The 24,014-nt window shown below is 43.1% G+C and overlaps 1 protein-coding gene across 1 annotated transcript in view; it reads right to left on the reverse strand.

Moving 5' to 3' along the window:
* Positions 1 to 23,681, reverse strand: part of LOC139748492 (angiotensin-converting enzyme-like) — a 38,938-nt gene extending 15,257 nt beyond the window's left edge. The window contains 2 exon segments of the mRNA XM_071661569.1: positions 13,739 to 13,876; positions 23,565 to 23,681. Of these exon segments, the coding sequence (XP_071517670.1) occupies positions 13,739 to 13,876; positions 23,565 to 23,672 (246 nt within the window). The 5' untranslated portion in view covers positions 23,673 to 23,681.
* Positions 23,682 to 24,014: the final 333 nt, after the last annotated feature.

A 24,014-nucleotide genomic window follows, 5' to 3' on the forward strand; every position in this document is an offset into this window, starting at 1 on the left:
TTCAGGCACAGCGGCAGGGTATGTAAGATAACTTTAGCCACAGCGGCAGGGTATGTAAGATAACTTCAGCACAACGGCAGGGTATGTAAGATAACTTCAGCACAACGGCAGGGTATGTAAGATAACTTCAGACACAACGGCAGGATATGTAAGATAACTTCAGCACAACGGCAGGGTATGTAAGATAACTTCAGGCACAACGGCAGGATATGTAAGATAACTTCAGCACAACGGCAGGGTATGTAAGATAACTTCAGCACAACGGCAGGGTATGTAAGATAACTTCAGCACAACGGCAGGGTATGTAAGATAACTTCAGCACAACGGCAGGGTATGTAAGATAACTTCAGCACAACGGCAGGGTATGTAAGATAACTTCAGCACAACGGCAGGGTATGTAAGATAACTTCAGCACAACGGCAGGGTATGTAAGATAACTTCAGACACAACGGCAGGATAAGTAAGATAACTTCAGCACAACGGCAGGGTATGTAAGATAACTTCAGCACAACGGCAGGGTATGTAAGATAACTTCAGACACAACGGCAGGATAAGTAAGATAACTTCAGACACAACGGCAGGATAAGTAAGATAACTTCAGGCACAACGGCAGGGTATGTAAGATAACTTCAGCACAACGGCAGGGTATGTAAGATAACTTGAGGCACAACGGCAGGGTATGTAAGATAACTTCAGACACAACGGCAGGATAAGTAAGATAACTTCAGCACAACGGCAGGGTATGTAAGATAACTTCAGACACAACGGCAGGATATGTAAGATAACTTCAGACACAACGGCAGGATATGTAAGATAACTTCAGCACAACGGCAGGGTATGTAAGATAACTTTAGCCACAGCGGCAGGGTATGTAAGATAACTTCAGCACAACGGCAGGGTATGTAAGATAACTTCAGACACAACGGCAGGATAAGTAAGATAACTTCAGCACAACGGCAGGGTATGTAAGATAACTTCAGGCACAACGGCAGGGTATGTAAGATAACTTGAGGCACAACGGCAGGGTATGTAAGATAACTTGAGGCACAACGGCAGGGTATGTAAGATAACTTCAGCACAACGGCAGGGTATGTAAGATAACTTCAGGCACAACGGCAGGATAAGTAAGATAACTTCAGGCACAACGGCAGGATATGTAAGATAACTTCAGCACAACGGCAGGGTATGTAAGATAACTTCAGACACAACGGCAGGATATGTAAGATAACTTTAGCCACAGCGGCAGGGTATGTAAGATAACTTGAGGCACAACGGCAGGGTATGTAAGATAACTTGAGGCACAACGGCAGGATATGTAAGATAACTTCAGACACAACGGCAGGATATGTAAGATAACTTCAGGCACAACGGCAGGATATGTAAGATAACTTGAGGCACAACGGCAGGGTATGTAAGATAACTTGAGGCACAACGGCAGGATATGTAAGATAACTTGAGGCACAACGGCAGGGTATGTAAGATAACTTCAGGCACAACGGCAGGGTATGTAAGATAACTTGAGGCACAACGGCAGGGTATGTAAGATAACTTGAGGCACAACGGCAGGATATGTAAGATAACTTGAGGCACAACGGCAGGGTATGTAAGATAACTTGAGGCACAACGGCAGGATATGTAAGATAACTTGAGGCACAACGGCAGGGTATGTAAGATAACTTGAGCACAACGGCAGGGTATGTAAGATAACTTGAGGCACAACGGCAGGATATGTAAGATAACTTGAGGCACAACGGCAGGATATGTAAGATAACTTCAGGCACAACGGCAGGATAAGTAAGATAACTTCAGGCACAACGGCAGGATATGTAAGATAACTTGAGGCACAACGGCAGGATATGTAAGATAACTTCAGGCACAACGGCAGGATATGTAAGATAACTTCAGGCACAACGGCAGGGTATGTAAGATAACTTGAGCACAACGGCAGGATATGTAAGATAACTTGAGGCACAACGGCAGGATATGTAAGATAACTTGAGGCACAACGGCAGGGTATGTAAGATAACTTGAGGCACAACGGCAGGATATGTAAGATAACTTGAGGCACAACGGCAGGGTATGTAAGATAACTTGAGGCACAACGGCAGGATATGTAAGATAACTTCAGGCACAACGGCAGGATAAGTAAGATAACTTCAGGCACAACGGCAGGATATGTAAGATAACTTGAGGCACAACGGCAGGATATGTAAGATAACTTGAGGCACAACGGCAGGATATGTAAGATAACTTCAGGCACAACGGCAGGATATGTAAGATAACTTCAGGCACAACGGCAGGGTATGTAAGATAACTTGAGGCACAACGGCAGGATAAGTAAGATAACTTCAGCACAACGGCAGGGTATGTAAGATAACTTCAGGCACAACGGCAGGATAAGTAAGATAACTTCAGGCACAACGGCAGGATAAGTAAGATAACTTCAGGCACAACGGCAGGGTATGTAAGATAACTTGAGGCACAACGGCAGGATATGTAAGATAACTTGAGGCACAACGGCAGGATATGTAAGATAACTTGAGGCACAACGGCAGGGTATGTAAGATAACTTCAGGCACAACGGCAGGATATGTAAGATAACTTCAGGCACAACGGCAGGATATGTAAGATAACTTGAGGCACAACGGCAGGGTATGTAAGATAACTTGAGGCACAACGGCAGGATATGTAAGATAACTTGAGGCACAACGGCAGGATATGTAAGATAACTTGAGGCACAACGGCAGGGTATGTAAGATAACTTCAGGCACAACGGCAGGATATGTAAGATAACTTGAGGCACAACGGCAGGATATGTAAGATAACTTGAGCACAACGGCAGGGTATGTAAGATAACTTCAGGCACAACGGCAGGGTATGTAAGATAACTTCAGGCACAACGGCAGGATATGTAAGATAACTTGAGGCACAACGGCAGGATATGTAAGATAACTTCAGGCACAACGGCAGGATATGTAAGATAACTTGAGGCACAACGGCAGGATATGTAAGATAACTTGAGGCACAACGGCAGGGTATGTAAGATAACTTGAGCACAACGGCAGGATAAGTAAGATAACTTCAGGCACAACGGCAGGATATGTAAGATAACTTCAGGCACAACGGCAGGGTATGTAAGATAACTTGAGGCACAACGGCAGGATATGTAAGATAACTTCAGGCACAACGGCAGGATATGTAAGATAACTTCAGGCACAACGGCAGGATATGTAAGATAACTTGAGGCACAACGGCAGGATATGTAAGATAACTTCAGGCACAACGGCAGGATATGTAAGATAACTTCAGGCACAACGGCAGGATATGTAAGATAACTTCAGGCACAACGGCAGGATATGTAAGATAACTTGAGGCACAACGGCAGGATATGTAAGATAACTTGAGGCACAACGGCAGGATATGTAAGATAACTTGAGGCACAACGGCAGGGTATGTAAGATAACTTGAGGCACAACGGCAGGGTATGTAAGATAACTTCAGGCACAACGGCAGGATATGTAAGATAACTTGAGGCACAACGGCAGGATATGTAAGATAACTTGAGGCACAACGGCAGGATATGTAAGATAACTTGAGGCACAACGGCAGGGTATGTAAGATAACTTGAGGCACAACGGCAGGGTATGTAAGATAACTTGAGGCACAACGGCAGGATATGTAAGATAACTTGAGGCACAACGGCAGGATATGTAAGATAACTTGAGGCACAACGGCAGGATATGTAAGATAACTTGAGGCACAACGGCAGGATATGTAAGATAACTTGAGGCACAACGGCAGGATATGTAAGATAACTTGAGGCACAACGGCAGGATATGTAAGATAACTTGAGGCACAACGGCAGGATATGTAAGATAACTTGAGGCACAACGGCAGGATATGTAAGATAACTTGAGGCACAACGGCAGGATATGTAAGATAACTTGAGGCACAACGGCAGGATATGTAAGATAACTTGAGGCACAACGGCAGGATATGTAAGATAACTTGAGGCACAACGGCAGGATATGTAAGATAACTTCAGGCACAACGGCAGGGTATGTAAGATAACTTGAGGCACAACGGCAGGATATGTAAGATAACTTGAGGCACAACGGCAGGATATGTAAGATAACTTGAGGCACAACGGCAGGATATGTAAGATAACTTGAGGCACAACGGCAGGATATGTAAGATAACTTGAGGCACAACGGCAGGATATGTAAGATAACTTGAGGCACAACGGCAGGGTATGTAAGATAACTTGAGGCACAACGGCAGGGTATGTAAGATAACTTGAGGCACAACGGCAGGATATGTAAGATAACTTGAGGCACAACGGCAGGATATGTAAGATAACTTGAGGCACAACGGCAGGATATGTAAGATAACTTGAGGCACAACGGCAGGATATGTAAGATAACTTGAGGCACAACGGCAGGATATGTAAGATAACTTGAGGCACAACGGCAGGATAAGTAAGATAACTTCAGGCACAACGGCAGGGTATGTAAGATAACTTGAGGCACAACGGCAGGATATGTAAGATAACTTGAGGCACAACGGCAGGATATGTAAGATAACTTGAGGCACAACGGCAGGATATGTAAGATAACTTGAGGCACAACGGCAGGATATGTAAGATAACTTCAGGCACAACGGCAGGATATGTAAGATAACTTGAGGCACAACGGCAGGATATGTAAGATAACTTCAGGCACAACGGCAGGATATGTAAGATAACTTGAGGCACAACGGCAGGATATGTAAGATAACTTGAGGCACAACGGCAGGATATGTAAGATAACTTGAGGCACAACGGCAGGATATGTAAGATAACTTGAGGCACAACGGCAGGATATGTAAGATAACTTGAGGCACAACGGCAGGGTATGTAAGATAACTTGAGGCACAACGGCAGGATATGTAAGATAACTTGAGGCACAACGGCAGGATATGTAAGATAACTTGAGGCACAACGGCAGGATATGTAAGATAACTTCAGGCACAACGGCAGGATATGTAAGATAACTTGAGGCACAACGGCAGGATAAGTAAGATAACTTCAGGCACAACGGCAGGGTATGTAAGATAACTTCAGGCACAACGGCAGGGTATGTAAGATAACTTCAGGCACAACGGCAGGATATGTAAGATAACTTGAGGCACAACGGCAGGGTATGTAAGATAACTTGAGGCACAACGGCAGGATATGTAAGATAACTTGAGGCACAACGGCAGGGTATGTAAGATAACTTGAGGCACAACGGCAGGATATGTAAGATAACTTCAGGCACAACGGCAGGGTATGTAAGATAACTTGAGGCACAACGGCAGGATAAGTAAGATAACTTCAGGCACAACGGCAGGGTATGTAAGATAACTTCAGGCACAACGGCAGGATAAGTAAGATAACTTCAGGCACAACGGCAGGGTATGTAAGATAACTTGAGGCACAACGGCAGGGTATGTAAGATAACTTCAGGCACAACGGCAGGATAAGTAAGATAACTTCAGGCACAGCGGCAGGGTATGTAAGATAACTTTAGGCACAACGGCAGGATATGTAAGATAACTTGAGGCACAACGGCAGGGTATGTAAGATAACTTGAGGCACAACGGCAGGATATGTAAGATAACTTGAGGCACAACGGCAGGGTATGTAAGATAACTTCAGGCACAACGGCAGGATATGTAAGATAACTTGAGCACAACGGCAGGGTATGTAAGATAACTTCAGGCACAACGGCAGGATATGTAAGATAACTTGAGGCACAACGGCAGGGTATGTAAGATAACTTGAGGCACAACGGCAGGATATGTAAGATAACTTCAGGCACAACGGCAGGATATGTAAGATAACTTGAGGCACAACGGCAGGATATGTAAGATAACTTGAGGCACAACGGCAGGATATGTAAGATAACTTGAGGCACAACGGCAGGATAAGTAAGATAACTTCAGGCACAACGGCAGGATATGTAAGATAACTTCAGGCACAACGGCAGGATATGTAAGATAACTTCAGGCACAACGGCAGGGTATGTAAGATAACTTGAGCACAACGGCAGGATATGTAAGATAACTTGAGGCACAACGGCAGGGTATGTAAGATAACTTCAGGCACAACGGCAGGATATGTAAGATAACTTGAGGCACAACGGCAGGATATGTAAGATAACTTCAGGCACAACGGCAGGGTATGTAAGATAACTTGAGGCACAACGGCAGGATATGTAAGATAACTTGAGGCACAACGGCAGGATATGTAAGATAACTTGAGGCACAACGGCAGGATATGTAAGATAACTTCAGGCACAACGGCAGGGTATGTAAGATAACTTGAGGCACAACGGCAGGGTATGTAAGATAACTTCAGGCACAACGGCAGGGTATGTAAGATAACTTGAGGCACAACGGCAGGATATGTAAGATAACTTCAGGCACAACGGCAGGATATGTAAGATAACTTCAGGCACAACGGCAGGGTATGTAAGATAACTTCAGGCACAACGGCAGGATAAGTAAGATAACTTCAGGCACAACGGCAGGGTATGTAAGATAACTTTAGGCACAGCGGCAGGATATGTAAGATAACTTCAGACACAACGGCAGGATATGTAAGATAACTTGAGGCACAACGGCAGGATATGTAAGATAACTTCAGGCACAACGGCAGGATATGTAAGATAACTTCAGGCACAACGGCAGGATATGTAAGATAACTTGAGGCACAACGGCAGGATATGTAAGATAACTTCAGGCACAACGGCAGGATATGTAAGATAACTTCAGGCACAACGGCAGGATATGTAAGATAACTTCAGGCACAACGGCAGGATATGTAAGATAACTTGAGGCACAACGGCAGGATATGTAAGATAACTTGAGGCACAACGGCAGGATATGTAAGATAACTTCAGGCACAACGGCAGGATATGTAAGATAACTTGAGGCACAACGGCAGGATATGTAAGATAACTTCAGACACAACGGCAGGATATGTAAGATAACTTTAGCCACAGCGGCAGGGTATGTAAGATAACTTGAGGCACAACGGCAGGATATGTAAGATAACTTCAGGCACAACGGCAGGATATGTAAGATAACTTCAGGCACAACGGCAGGATAAGTAAGATAACTTCAGGCACAACGGCAGGGTATGTAAGATAACTTGAGGCACAACGGCAGGATAAGTAAGATAACTTCAGCACAACGGCAGGGTATGTAAGATAACTTCAGGCACAACGGCAGGGTATGTAAGATAACTTTAGCCACAGCGGCAGGGTATGTAAGATAACTTCAGGCACAACGGCAGGATAAGTAAGATAACTTCAGGCACAACGGCAGGATATGTAAGATAACTTCAGGCACAACGGCAGGGTATGTAAGATAACTTCAGGCACAACGGCAGGATATGTAAGATAACTTGAGGCACAACGGCAGGATATGTAAGATAACTTCAGGCACAACGGCAGGATATGTAAGATAACTTCAGGCACAACGGCAGGGTATGTAAGATAACTTGAGGCACAACGGCAGGATATGTAAGATAACTTGAGGCACAACGGCAGGATATGTAAGATAACTTGAGCACAACGGCAGGGTATGTAAGATAACTTCAGGCACAACGGCAATGTAGGCACCTCACTGATTAATGGATGGGATCCATTCTCTTCTGAGAACAGAATTTTGGAGCTGAAGACTGAACGTGAACCACGGGAGGTTGCAAGCATCGTCATAGGCAGCAGTTGACCCAAAACTTCCCTGTTGTGGCTGGAGACAATGTTCCTCCAATGTTCCTTCCCCAATGACTGGGTATCAAGGCACACTCATGCCACCTCATAAAGACAAGGTTGTTCTCCTTAACACCAGCAGGCCCTCGAATGTGGGGTACGAGACAATATAATTTCTCACGCAGGGTAAACACATCACATGCCTGGCTTACCACCAGTCCATACCACGCCCATACAGAGATGATGGGTAATCGCATCATACCACATCCATAACGATATGAAAATAGTGTCAAAATGAAAGTGTTGTGTCATATGACATACATGTGTCAAAATGAAAGTTGTGTCATATGGCATACATGTCAAAATGAAAGTTGTGTCATATGACATACATGTGTCAAAATGAAGTTGTGTCATATGACATACATGTCAAAATGAAAGTTGTGTCATATGACATACATGTGTCAAAATGAAAGTTGTGTCATATGACACACGTATCAAAATTAAAGTTGTATGACATACATGTGTCAAAATGAAAGTTGTCATATGACATACATGTGTCAAAATCAAAGTTGTCGTATGACATATATGTCAAAATGCAAGTTGTCATATGACATACATGTGTCAAAATGAAAGTTGTGTCATATCACATGTGTCAAAATTAAATTTGTCATATGACGTGTCAAAATGAAACTTGTCATATGACACATGTGTCAAAATTAAAGTTGCGTCATGTGACATACATGTGAAGGACGGGACGTGAGCCAAGTAACTACACACAGGATATGTGACATTCCGGCCATAAACAATGTGTTAAGGTCAGCGTTCCCTGTTCCTTGTTCACTACATATGCTGCGTGGCCTTGGCAAGGCATCGCAGGCACTTCAACTACTTGACAGCACATGGTTCACAAATACTGGCGAGTATGGAGAAAGTGGAAATAGACGGACAAAGGACAGGATAGGTTAGTGACCGTGATGTATGTATGCAACAGAACAGTATGCAAGATAAGTCTTAGAGGTAGGCTGAAGAACGCGCGCAAATTACTTGTCCAGGCAGCGAATATATATATATCCCTGGGGATAGGGGAGAAAGAATACTTCCCACGTATTCCCTGCGTGTCGTAGAAGGCGGGTAAAAGGGAAGGGAGCGGGGGGCTGGAAATCCTCCCCTCTCATTATATTTTTTTTTTAATTTTCCAAAAGAAGGAACAGAGAAGGGGGCCAGGTCAGGATATTCCCTCAAAGGCCCAGTTCTCTGTTCTTAACGCTACCTCGCTAACGCGGGAAATGGCGAATAGTTTGAAAGGAAATATATATATATATATATATATATATATATATATATATATATATATATATATATATATATATATATATATATATACATACATATATATATATATATATATATATATATATATATATATATATATATATTTTTTTTTTTTTTTTCTTTTATACTTTGTCGCTGTCTCCCGCGTTTGCGAGGTAGCGCAAGGAAACAGACGAAAGAAATGGCCCAACCCACCCCCATACACATGTATATACATACGTCCACACACGCAAATATACATACCTACACAGCTTTCCATGGTTTACCCCAGACGCTTCACATGCCCTGATTCAATCCACTGACAGCACGTCAACCCCGGTATACCACATCGCTCCAATTCACTCTATTCCTTGCCCTCCTTTCACCCTCCTGCATGTTCAGGCCCCGATCACACAAAATCTTTTTCACTCCATCTTTCCACCTCCAATTTGGTCTCCCTCTTCTCCTTGCTCCCTCCACCTCCGATATATATATATATATATATATATATATATATATATATATATATATATATATATATATATATATATATATAATGGAATAATACAGAAGTCAAATTATAGATGCGAGACGAAGGATGATCACACATGTACTGAGTACAATGCCAGTAAGGGCGGCGCCTGCCTTGTTCAACCCCAGCAGCAGCAGGAAGAAGGAGGAGGAGGAGGGAGGAGGACATACTTGGTAATGAACAATTTTGTGGCGACGGGTAAGTGCTGCTTAGAATAATATGCGGTCACGCTCTCTCACCCCAGTGACGTTAGCAAGGCGTTATCCACAGCCTGGTGGCAGTGCTGCACCTCGGGCTGACATCAACACCCTTCCTGAGGCAGGACATATTCATTATACTTTGTCGCTGTCTCCCGCGTTAGCGAGGTAACGCAAGGAAACAGACGAAAGAATGGCCTTCATGTACGTTCCACACTCCTGACACTCAAGATAATGCTGGTTCCTCCTATCACTCATCCCTCACCGTGACTTTCTTTATTGTACACAATTTTCTTATCGTCTTGGACTCCAACTCCTCGAAAATAAATGTTGACCTCATTCAAGCGACTGACGTTTGTGCCACAAACAGTTTTATCATCTAGTGTAAGCAAGTAGCCACTCCTTCACTGTGCAACACCCAAGCCAACATTCTGTGTCTACAGCAAACACTAAAGGCGTTGGTGGTGGGTGATGGATAGACATGAGCGTCGGTGGTAGGTGAGGGACAACCATGGGCGTCGGTGATGGGTGAGGGATGGCCATGGGCGTCGGTGATGGGTGAGGGATGGCCATGGGCGTCGGTGATGGGTGAGGGATGGCCATGGGCGTCGGTGATGGGTGAGGGATGGCCATGGGCGTTGGTGATGGGTGAGGGATGGCCATGGGCGTCGGTGATGGGTGAGGGATGGCCATGGGCGTCGGTGATGGGTGAGGGATGGCCATGGGCGTCGACGGTGGGCGAGGACCGGTCACAGGCGTCGACGGAGGGCGAGCGAGGGGGCAACAAGTTGGCCAAACTCTGCAGTATACCACTCCGTCCGAGAAGGAGGGCATGGTGAATTGTCTTGAACGGTGGGTATGGTACATTACTCCAAATGGGAGGGAATTTGCTCTGGAAGGAAGGTACGGTGCCTGGTTCTGGTGATGCTTTCTCCACACCTGCCTGGCTTGGTGCAAGTGGCACCTCTCTCTTACCTCCTCAGGATGGTGACAGCACGGCTCTCGCCACAAACACCATTAGCCCAGTGACAACAGTGACCTCCTCTTGTTGGTGTTAGTGATATCGCCCAACAGTTCCCTAGCTAGGCTGGTGACAGCGATGACTTCCCACCTCAACCCACCTTCACAACGGTGAAAGTGGAGAACGACAATAATTGCATCACTCGACCTTATTTTGTCCTCCAAGAATAAGTAAAGTCTCCGCCGGAGACAATAGTTGTGGACGGACTGATAACATCTCGGTTACATCACCCGTCCAGGGCGGGTGGAAAGTACAGTTCCCGAGTCTCTCTCGTGGGCCAGATACACAACGGGTGTGGAGACTGCTCCAACACCTCCTAAGGAAAACCTATATTAACCAGATTCTGGTTTACGATAATTGCCAAGCCACCAAACAAGCTCTTCGTTCAAGCCCATCCGCAGTTGGTGACTGAGTAACCCCATCAACTGTAGAACATGATTATGTCACCGTTACGTAACCACAGACTCAGTACTCTTAACCTACTTTTAGCACTTCTCAGCACGACTACAAAGTTGACTACATTACGTCAATGCAGATTTTCCGATTGTCGTCAGATCTAGGCTGCTCTGTTGTAATTTCCTATGTACACTGCATGGGGGAGGAAGCTCTATACTCGTCTGGCCCCATCTCTTGAACTTTCGCCATCGCACAACTTCTGTTTCTTAATTCTTCGTGGGCTGTTGATGGGCCTACCCATGACAATGGTGTTACGCAAGGTAGATATATTCTTCCTGAAGCTTACAGACAGGCATTTGTTGACGGGCTTCCCCCTGTCACTGTTGTTAGGCAAGGAAGATTACCGAGGAGGCATCCTATTAAAGGCGACACACCCATATCCGTTGATAAGCCTCCCTCTTAAGCATTTGTTACTCGAGGCGCACCAAATGGAATGAACATCGATGTGGAGCAGCCATGTTTCACGTTAACTGTATGTGGCCCAACTTGGCTATTGTGAAATTGTGGAGGGAAGGCCCTGGAGAGACTTGCGCCTTGCATAAATCACGAGCAGCTATGACAAATGAATTTGTCACATCAATCCAGTAAGGGCGTGGCTGAACTCTGGACATGCTCATTTCGTAAACGTGCCTGTGGTGACAAGGTCGAAGGTAAGTGCTTGTGTTACTCACTAATCACTGGCCGGGGGTACTGCTTTCAAACACCAACAATCCAGTACTGCCACTAATACAACTGAGTAAGGTCGGCTTCAGTGTGGCAGTTTGCCGATGAATGAGAGTTTCCGCGCACGAGCAATCCTCATGTCATACACGCGTAGACAGAGCGAAGAAAAGGAAGGCTAAACTCACTACCCCATTCATCAATAAACTGATGAGCTGACAAACTACTGGCAAAATGCTGTGAAGCGTTTGGTGACTGTGATGAACCACTACTTGGAAGACGAGAAAGGGTGATTAACGACAGGGTCTGCAGACAATGGTAAGAAATCAAATGCCTCTGTCTACTGGAACTGATTGCCGAGTGTGATGCATTCTTGGCACAACACTTTCAGGATATAGCTACCAAGGGCAAGGGAAATAAGTACTTGTTAGAATGTTTGTGCGAGAAGCCGGGCAAGATCACTGGCACAAATGATTCAAGATATTCAGTATCATCGAATGAACAAAAGGATATTAATAATATCCAGTATATGTAAATTCGCGCGAAGGTTCATTTTGATCAACTTGTTACATTCTGCGAAATTAACTTGTGGAGCGTTCTGCAAGTCAACAGTACAGTACACAAGGGTGATGAAATTGAATGAGAAACGCATATCTGATATTTCTTCAAGGTACTGGGCTCAACATACGGGAATGCCGTGGCCAAAACTATGGCAGTGCACGTAACGTGTGTAATCCCTACAAGGGTATGTCGGCTTGAACGAGCAAACTGAATGAACTCCTGAAGAGTGTGCCTGCTTTGCTATGAACAATCTCGCGGGGGAAAGGATACTGTAAATTCATGCACAGGCTACAGCGTTTCGCCTTTGAACAAGCTTCTGCGATTTGAACCTTGCTGAGAGAAAGCCAGATGTTGATATGCCTCACAGCTGCTCAGAGAGGCAGCTGTTTACTGCAGTACTGCTGTATGTGAATACAGGCTCTAGTGTTATTTATAGTCTCAAGCCCGAAGTGCTCTCTCTCTCTCTCTCTCTCCCTCCCCCCACGTTGGAGGCTCCATTCACGGATAAGTACATGTCAAGGCCGGGACTGTATTGAAGAACAGAGACAATTATGAAAGCGAAAAAGAGACAAAGGGAAAGTATGTACGAATTCTGGGGAAAAGTGAAAACCCTGTCTTTTAAAATGTGCCAGGTCATAAGATCTGGGAAAGACGAGAAGGTAGAAAGTTCCAAAGCTTTGAGGTGTAGGGAAAGAGAAAGGCACGTAGCGTTCATGTCTTGGGTCCGTAGCGCTGATAAAAGTTTCAAGTCCATTCTGTTAATTAGGGTCTCAGATCCGTAGTGCTGATTAGGGTCTATGGTCCTAACTCACTCTCCGCCCATCTTGAAGTACTGGCAGAAGCTGATACTGTGCTATAATGTACATCTAGATATCACTGGCATATCTGACTGGGTTACCTGGTAGTGACCAACTCTCATATCTTTTCAAAAGTACAATGAAGCAAATCAATGACATATCACAACGGTTGGTACAAATATTAGCCATCCCTTGCAGTCACGACCCTGTTATGAAACAAGACATGACCCTGCTATGAAACAAGAATCAGAGTAAAAACATTCCCGACTAGTATTGTGAGCAGGAGGAATAATAGCATATCCTGCACGAGAAAAAATAATATAAAAAGCATGGCAATAAAGAGGAAAATAATACAAAAAAAGAGCCTTCATAGATGAATAAATGAATAACGAAAAAACAAGGCACAGTAGTAGAATATACGGATGAGCATAATAAATATAGCAAGACCAGGAGTTCGAAACACTGACCATCTTGAGCCTGTTAAATTCGGTGACGTTGGTGTTGAAGTTCCAGCTGGCCTTCATGAAGCGGTTGCACATGAGGGCGGCTTCTCGGTCATACTGAGCCAGGAACCTAATCGCAGCAGTCTCGTCATCGTTGCTACCCTGCAAGAGAGCCATTTTCTTTAGGGTTCGAGTGAAACACATACACGCACACACACACGGTACTTTGAATGAAAAAAACATGGCAAAATATGTCTACTTTAAATGTCACTGGCTAAACATTCAATTGTATACGCTTATTAAGTTTAGATACAGCATAGCGTTACCTAATTTCACTTCTTAACTGCACAGACCGTGTAACTGCTGCACCCATGAATCCTTCAGCATGGGGGAAGAATGAATGACAAACACATGGCTAACCTGACTCATGGATACGCTGGGAAAGGAAATGAGTCAGTTAAAACCAAGGATACACCTTCCACGGCCGTAGCAGGGTCGTGAGGCAGAAGGCAAGACTTACGTCAAGAGATGATATATAACTCATGAGATACTTCGTTTAACCGACCACTACAGACATCCTCTGGACTAGGCTTCTAGTAGACGGTAAGATGATCAAAGAAGCAGAGGAGGAAAGAGATGTGATATATACATACATATATATATATATATATATATATATATATATATATATATATATATATATATATATATATATATAGATAGATAGATAGATAGAGATAGAGAGAGAGAGAGAGAGAGAGAGAGAGAGAGAGAGAGAGAGAGAGAGAGAGAGAGAGAGGTATAGACGTAATGACAGCAATGAAGAAACCGGTGGGCAAAATTCACATTACCAAAAAGCCCAAGTGATTGTGTTTATGTAGTATCGTAACCTGAGAGAACGCCAGTTGTTCTATCCGTATTACTTACTTGGTAGCGAAAAACTCAGGAATTACATGCAATGGTAGTCTGGCCCTCTGGAAAGTTAAGTATCTTCATCAGGAAAGGAAGGTATTCCATTAAAGACCAACCAATCTCTATCAAGAATAAAAGACTTTAAGTATACATGTGCTGCCTAATTTTCAGCCATGAAGAAAATAAAATCATTAGCAAAAATGTGTATGGCAAGATACTGTCCTCTAATGCACGTGCTATATAATTGACCTTCCCATCATTCAGCACTTTTTTTTTTCTTAAAATCATGAATACTTATGCAAGTACATGCCACACAACCTAACACGTTCACCTCCACACAGGTTCCTGTCGGCGTAGGTATTACGTTTCTCGCATGTATTTATACTACGGTTATCATGCTCGGATGAATGTGACCACAAATACACACCAACTGGTGACGATAGAACTGTCACACACACACACACACACACACACTTGTAGAGGTGACAAGATATAAAAAAATGGAACAATCAGAGGAAACATCGAGTCACCTTGAAGCTGCATGTTGACTAGGCACTAAACTCCCTCCCCCCACAACAACCATGATGTCATCACTCCCTTTGTAAAACGTTCGCTCACATTTTGTTTGTTTTTCTATGCGGTGTACCCACTCGTGTCCTGTGATCATTATATTTAATGATTAATCAATACATGAGTTTTTAAGAATTCATCAGACGTTCTTTACATCGATTCATTTAGTATCAAAGAGGCACGATCAGAAGGAGAGCAAGGAGTCTGAATGAGTTGTGGTGGTACCAGACACAGAGGATGGGATCCTCGCCAATGTGATTAAGGGATTTAATCCTGCACCACGAGCACAACTGTTTACTTCTCATTCGGAAAGGCATAAACGTCTGGACACTGTCCCTGTTATGGCGTTGGCAGCAGTTAATCTAATTACTGTATACGGAGCAAGATGGGAATTTAGCTCTGTGGATTGATAGTAACTTCGGCCTTTGCCATTTATTTCATTTAGCTTTAAAAATATTGGTAAAGCATCCATCAACGTAGGGTGTTCGACTGTAAACAAACCAGTTGGGTGTATCAGCAAGATTCGGGTATTCCCTCTGGCGCGATGAACTTGTTTTTGTATTGACATCTGGCCGCCACGATACTCCCGTTGCTGTCTCTCCAGGGTATTCCCAGCTTCCTTGATCCTTGTCCCATTCACTCCACCAAATTGGATCCATGTACGTTTATGACTGAACCTGATTATCCCTGACCACTTCTCATCTTCTTTACAGGTCTATCAGTTGTCAGCTGATTCATTAGTCATATTACTTCTACGATATAGTCGACAATGAACTTTATTCCGTAAGTATCCCTCACCATACACATTACCGACAGTCACGTACTCGGGAGCCTGTCCCGGTATGTGGCAGGCAGGATGAGGAGCGTCAGCCAGCCTCAACCTTGCCGTGCACCTATTATACCTACCCTGATGCCCGTGATGGCTCCGTACTCAATTGAGAATGCCATTTCCTGTCCTCACTAACAGCTCTATTTATAGCCTGAGGCACAAGCTGTAATATTAGCAAGTGATCCTTCCTTCCACACATGGAATGACCTTCACATTAAGTGGACAGAATGACAAATATGGTTTCTCTAACTTAATGGTCTATACAAATCCATGAACAAGGATGTATTAGAATTCATCTACACCTATGTAAATCCCCTCTCAAAAGCTGTTTGGCTATGCAGTACATCAATATAACCAATCTTTTTCCTCATCATCTGCATAATTCCTTACATAAAATTACGTCTATATCTTATTTCTCGTCATACCACCCACACAATGCAAGTTCCTCTTCGTTAGCCGTGCCAGTAACTACATATATAAAGGGAAACAACTCGTGAATCTATCAGCGTAACTCACAAAGGAAAACAAACAGCAAAGGACCATTGGGTCCTTCTGAAGTTGTGGTCAAGAAACTTAGAACCATAGAGGAAGGAAGCAAACAAATGACGTTGGGAGAAATCTGTTTAACATTTGAATATAACTTAGGGGGCGTAAATGATACTGATGGTGAATTTAAATGAGGTATCCATCAAGACTATTTCTAAAATCTCTGCAGTGTTACTTTTAATTATAATGTTAATCACATGATAATTAATCCAGTTAAAAGAAAATAAATTTTTTTACTTCATTCGAAGCAGTATGTCAGTTAAAGAGTTAGTATCCGTAAATGCAAGTGAAATCATACAAATCGAGCCATAATTTTATATAGCTGCTTAGATCAAGATTATGAAAATCATTGATAATTCTGAATACGAGCCTGCTCCATACAGGTTACATATCTTTTTTTTATCCTTTTCACCAAAATGCACATGCAGACACACTGGGAAGCCTATCAAAATGTGAAGCACCCAAATCTTTTAGCTGTAGACACAAATTTACGAAATTTATAACTTCTCGATTATTGTAACTGAAAGCTTATCAAAGGCATTCCTAGTTCTCCTAATCCAGATCCATAATGAAATCATAATGCTGTCTGGTTTGCTCGTAAAATGACAAAACAAGTGGGCCATATTTCTCCACACCTTCCATGAGTATGTTTTCGGTACTTATACAACATATAAGAAGACTGTTACTGTCGGTGCCACGACGGAGTTCCTTTGTCCAGCGAGGTATACGGTTCATCACGAGCACCTGCAAAGCAATATTGTTTGCGGTTGAGAAGGGTACCTGTGGAACTCCACTTGACCTTGGATGCTGCAGCTTGACGTCGCGTTCCTTGTCCTCTGCATCATCCAAAGTCTGAAAACAACTTCTTGTCGTTAGTGGCAACAAAGGCTTCGCACGTCTTTAAAAGGTCTGCCCATATGATAGGGGAAAAGGATTGTTTTGGGTTGTTTCAGCGTCCACAGCAATATTACTACCTGAAGTCGTACGTTCGCTTTTCGACATCTGGCAAGATGAGTTTGATAAATTCCTGAAGTGTGTCTGCCCAGTAGTATAATAATACACTGAAATTATGGATACCATGCATCAGTGTTTTCTGGGATCCGTCTATTCTGGCATATCCTGCATATAGATAGATGTCTGAGCTTCAGGCCTACCGACTGCCAGAGCCATTGATGCACTCAACGTCAAAGTTCATCCACCAAACGAAAAACCTTCCAAAACCTTCTGCAGGTGTGAAGGATGATCCAAAGGCCAGTACACTCTCACTGTGCACGTGGCCCATGCCTGTATATCAACAGTCTAAAAAAGATTATGGAAAAACTGAAAGCCAAACTTCCCATGACACATACAACACTGCTGGACTGCCGGCATGCTTAAAACATATAAGAAACTCGATATTGCTGAATGAAGACAGGCAAGACCAACCGACACCTAACGTTACCGAATGACCTTAGACTAACTCATATAACGACCTGTACTGTAATGGTGCGGACGTCACCACTTATATATAACCCACTAGTTGCATTCCTTCAGCTCAAGTGACCTTGTGGAGCGTTTTAGTTTGTTTTTACGTATAAAATTACAGCAACTGCCTCCACTATAATTTGAGACGTAAAAACAAAAAAAGTTAGAACACAAATAACTACGCGGAAACATGAAGAATGACAAACACAAGAAAAAGGGTGTAAGACATGATCCGGTGGTACGTCGAGTTGCGGGAGCACAGCAGGCATGTCCAGTAAGGCGGGCGCGTGAATGCTTTTAGGTCTTACGCTAGACATCATTCAAGTCATATCTTGTTGCAGGGAAGCGTGTTCCGTAACGGTGTAGGTATATCGTTCTATGGTTCCTGATCATTCTCCATTTGCACAATCAATGAATCACCATTAGAGCATCAGCGCTTGGTAAAGCGACAGGAGTCAAATTCAAGATATTGTGTATTGCGCGCGCAGGAGCCTCCAAAGGAACATTCGGGAATTATGCCTTGCGTTTCAACTCGCCGTCGATACTGACTGACCTTGTACTTATGAGTGAGTTCGTGTGATCAATTTTCCATTATCCTAGAAGAGCTCGAGTGGTTCCGAGTAAATACGATCAATAGAGAATACGATAATCTCCCGAGGATATAATTGCCTCATTATCTAAGGCTTCGTAAGACGAGGCCTAACGTCAGGATACATAACTTATCCACTGAACTCGACCCGGTTGTAAGGGGACGTCCGGAAGAAAGGGGTAGGCCTAATGTCATATACACATTGTCAGAAATTCGCCCATACTTTTATATGCGATTGGAGAAATATTTTTAAGTATAAGTGTCTTAAATTTAGAATTATCTTTAAAAAGATAAATCCGAGCGTAGGGGAGCTGATGGATGGAAATACGAACCAAGTCGTGACCCACAGGTATGCCCAGGAAGACCCGTGGAGCGAAGGTCATGGCGGCACAGTGTGTTGTACCCCCGAGATCTGCGGCTTGACTTTGGTAGGATATGCTGCCTACTGCTGGTGTACCTTGCAACAGGTGTTCACAATCATGTATTATATTCCTTTGGGGGATATTTATGAAACAGCAAATCATGTATTTAAAGAATAATAGCTTCTTGTTTTTGTCATGTTAAAACGAGTCATGGTTCTGTAACATGACAAAGAAAGTAATACTATGTTACAATCCCAAGAATTATTTTCGTAAGACATGCGTCCAAATGTTTTTGTGGAGCCACTTTTCGTAATGATCACTCGAGCCAACCTCACCCTGATTAGGAGGACACGACTTCTGGCTGACATCTTGACCTGATTCAACGTAAATCATCCGAATATTTGTGAAAAGAAGTTATGATGAGGCAGCCGTCAGACATGACGTGGCTCAGCTATGGTGCGGTAACCGTCAGCTATGGTACCTGCAGGCTTCAGCCATGATGTGGGTGTCTGGGAGTGTGGCAGCTATAACTGTACGTTGTCCCCGCAACGTCAAGCAAGGAGAAATGATATGGGAAGCTTCGAAGTTGCAGTTTTGTGTGGAAGTTCCGCCACAATGCCAAAACTATATGAAGTCAGACGATTAAGAGTGATGTGCGGTGTAGTCTAATTTGGCTATACGAGAGTGACGAAGGGGGAAGGGGGCAGAGTCAGGAAGAATAACGATACTGACTCGTGGAAACGCGATGTCAAAAGGTCAAGACGGTCATGCCGGGCTGCTGGCGCACGTCAAGGTTTATCCCTACCGACAAAGGAAACTGCTTCCTGATCCACGTTCCTGGGGATCATGTGAGACAACTTCACCTCACTGGCAAGATGTCTATAAAAGCCTTGGATTTCCATCATCATTCACAGATATATTACATCTCCCTCGATTAAGAAACAGTATTTGAAGCAAGGTGAGGCAGCGGTTAGAGGTATGAGTGCGAAAAAAACAAACAACCACATTTCGAATCCTAAGCTGCCTCCCGCCCATCGTCGTGCACCCATCTTCCCTCCCATATTCTTTCACTTTCAACTCTGTAATGTGTGGCTGAGTCGGACTCATTTATGTCTGGCGTTTTGTTGGAAGCGATACCTATGCACTGATGATTATGCTGCAGGACTATAGTACACTTGCATACCCTCTCTAAGTTGTTTTCTTGAGCAGCATTTATCTTTTTTAGAGGAAGCTGGAATTCGTACTAGAATTCAAATTTCTCTTGGATGAACGAACATTCGGCGTAACGTATTTTCTGGTTACGTAGGAACGTGTTATGAACTAATCCTTCAACTGTAAAACCGTCTAATCTCTTAACTTTAGTTGTGTATGTGCTTGCAGTTCCGCTCTGTAAAAAGAAAAAGAAAAAAAAAAGATGCTGAGGATCACTGTCCATACTGTTTACTACAAAGTGAACGAGTCTTCAATTTAGTATGTAAGATACTACATGCAAGTGATATATTTGTTAACATTACATTTTCATGAATTCTAAATATTTTCAAATCCTTTAGGTATTTAAAACCAATGATGTATCATCATTTAAATTTCATAGAACAAGCTAATCAATGTAACAAAACAAAATGCAACAGGTTGAGGATGTATATTAGATTAAAACAGCAGCAACTTGGATTAACCAGCATAATACAAGATTTTTTTTCTGAAACATTACGGCCAATCCCATGGTAAGGTATGTGCGTGTGTGTGATTACTTATTAGGCTCCGTCTCTTAACATATATATATATATATATATATATATATATATATATATATATATATATATATATATATATATATATATTCTTATAAGTCCACGGGAAAATGGAACACGATAAGTTCCCAAGTGCACTTTCGTGTAATAATCACATCTGGGGAGACACAAGAGATAAATGACAGTCAGTTGATATACAACGAAGAGACGTAGCTAGGAAGCCATTTGGTAAACATGTGATTGTCCAAGACAGACAATGAGCGTATCATAAACTTATTATGTGGACAGGGTGAACTGTTTACAAACCTTATCAACAATAAAGTTATACAATATATATACCTTGACTTAGCTTCGTCGCTGTTGTACCAGGGAATCTTCTGGGCCCATTGTTCCTCCAGTCGTGCCACACCTCGTAGAACCTGGGCCCCAACCCCTCTCAGCTTGTCCTACTCTGTCTTACCTGGGCCTTCCCCGCCCCACCCGGGCTTAACCACCGCCTCCTCACCGCGTCACGTCGCCCTACTCCGCCTTAACGTGGGACTACGTCGCTTTACCATGTCCCAACTCACGTGTATCAAGTGGAGCCATCCCGGATCACCTGGGGACATACTTAGGCTAAACCGTGTCTCAATCCAACTTGTAAACTCACCACCCCTCCGGGATCAAGAACGAACGACCTTGCCGCGGGGTCCGGGAGGATGCCCACTCTACTTTTTGTTGCGTTTTGCAAGCTAAAGTGTGGCCCTGAGTTCAGTTATACGGTGTGTTTTGGGTGCGTAAAGAGATGACAATTCCATACAGGGATAATCTCAACGCAGGAACGTAGTGAGGAATCTTGCGGGATACTCTGTTGGAAGTGATTTGGTATGCAAGATGAATAACAAAGGTTCTAACGGTATTGACATTAGTCACAGTGTGGGAGACAATTATAAAACTGATCAATAGGTAATCTGATGATGAACTACAAAAGGTAGTTCCAAACGTTGGCATTGGAGCGAGTGGCCAAGAAAACGTGCCATCACCAGTTTCATTCCGTCTTTGCAGTTCCCCTCTGCATGTAGACTTTCAATTACTGCTTATCCTTTCGTTCCCACAATGAGATAAGAGATTCTTGGATGTTACTGAGTGTCGAAGAACCCTGAATGTTGAGGTCAGCCAGCCAACTGACCTGTTCATATGGCGCTGTCTCAATTTGTTTCTTGTTCGGGATGTTTCGCATATATTTCCATCGCATTTCTTCGGAGGATTTCATATTCTTCTGTGGTACAGTTACTTGAATTGTTTCATCCCAGTGTTCTTCAAGTTATCTGTTTGTTTAGTATACACGTATGTGTGGGGGCGGGGGTCGTTAAATTACCAGATACATCAATGATGATTAGAGACTCCAGTTTTGGGAGTTTGAAGTCTACGATCACTAAGATTTGCTTCAGCTGTCAGACCTTTCGTTACTGTGTGAAACTCCCATAGGAATGATGCAAGAATTTCTTTTGTTTTTCCTATAGTCACCTACATGGCCCGGGCAAATAATATGCCCCAATCAAGGCCATTTTGGGTGAATATATATATAAGTTCCGAAGTGCAGTTTCATGTACTAATTACATCATCAAGGGAGATACAAGAAATATGAGTCAGTTGATATACAAAGAAGAGACGCAGCTAGGACGTCTCTTCGTTGTATATCAACCGACTTACAATTCTTTCTTGTATCTCTCCTAATGATGAGATTATTACACGAAAGTGCACTTGGGAACTTATCGTGTTTCATTTCCCTGTGGACTTGATCACGCGCTCAGTTGTGATCCTTTCCTATATATATATATATATATATATATATATATATATATATATATATATATATATATATATATAGATAGAGATAGATAGAAAGATAGATAGATAGATAGATAGAGAGAGAGAGAGAGGGGGGTGGATCAACCAGGGCTCCACAACTTACAAATCTGATCCTTAAAGGAAAAAAGGTTATATGAAGAGGGAGGACTAAAGAAGGAAGAAAAATTCCATTGTTTAACTGTTCCAGAAGAGGTATCATAACAGTTAATCCTCAAGTGGGCGGCCTCCGCTCAGAAGCTATGGGAAGCAGCAGCTAAACGTGTGCCATGCATCCATTTATCAGGCTTTCCGTACACATGCTCGGCAGGGCAAGATATCAATATGCCTGGGATGAGCTGTTTCCTATACCGCAGAGTTCTGTCCTTCATCCAGTTTTCTGGGATGCATAATGTTGTATACATTTACTTATAGCTTAAGGAGGGTTGGTTATATTGGTTGATGAAGTCATGGATGTCCCTTCTCCTGGTGAACAGAAGTCAAGGGGAATTCTCTCTTGACCAAACATCAATACGAACATCAGATATTACGAAAACTTCTAACAAAATCAAAAGCTAACCACCCATATCCTATCATATGCAAGCCCCCACGAAATCAAAATGGCAGAATTTTAAACCAATCACAAAGACGCGTCCCAAAACTGTAAGATATATATAACATTACCTTCGTTACATTACCTGTAAACTGGATTACAGTTCGGTAAAGTACCTCCAAGTCACACACTTCCTCGACATACTGAACGAGACTTTCTTGGTTCAAAAGCTGAGTTCTACTAGTGTACGTTGCTTGCTATTCTATATAATAATGTTTGTCGACCAAAAACTTTGGTCACAGATAGTAAATTTCTAATCCTATTAGAATCTTATCGTTTAAGGATTTATACTGATATGGCTACAACAGGTCACGGTAACTGGCTAAATGTTATACCACAGTATAAATACATAATCATTTGAGCAAATTACTCACAACAACGCTTTCTCACCTCAACACCTCTGGTGAAGAAGTTGTCGGCTCGCGTCTCAGGTACTCCACCAAACACCACCATCGCTACCCACAACAGAACAGTCCAGGCCTTGCCATCACCCGCCATGGTTTTGAACTGCCGACACACTCGCTAACACTTGCCTTATAACGTCCCGCGCCGCTGGTTGCTGTCTCTCGCGCTGTACCACTATACATCGCCCGTTTTCATTCCCCATCGCTTTCTTTTACGGTTACGAATCGGACTTTAAAGTATTCCCCAGGGACGTGATTATTGGACAGGATTTCATTAACTGTTTTCATATTGTTTGCCTTTTTTCTTCTTTCATTCCTAATTAGTATAATAAGGAACTACAGTTACCAAAATACTTTAGAGTATGATTATTTGCAAAATTCGGTGCAAGGAATGCTTTCTGAACGATGAAGAGTCTTGATATAAACAAACGCTTCA

This window comes from Panulirus ornatus, chromosome 5, assembly GCF_036320965.1.
Source record: "Panulirus ornatus isolate Po-2019 chromosome 5, ASM3632096v1, whole genome shotgun sequence".
In the NCBI taxonomy this organism is placed as follows: domain Eukaryota; kingdom Metazoa; phylum Arthropoda; class Malacostraca; order Decapoda; family Palinuridae; genus Panulirus; species Panulirus ornatus.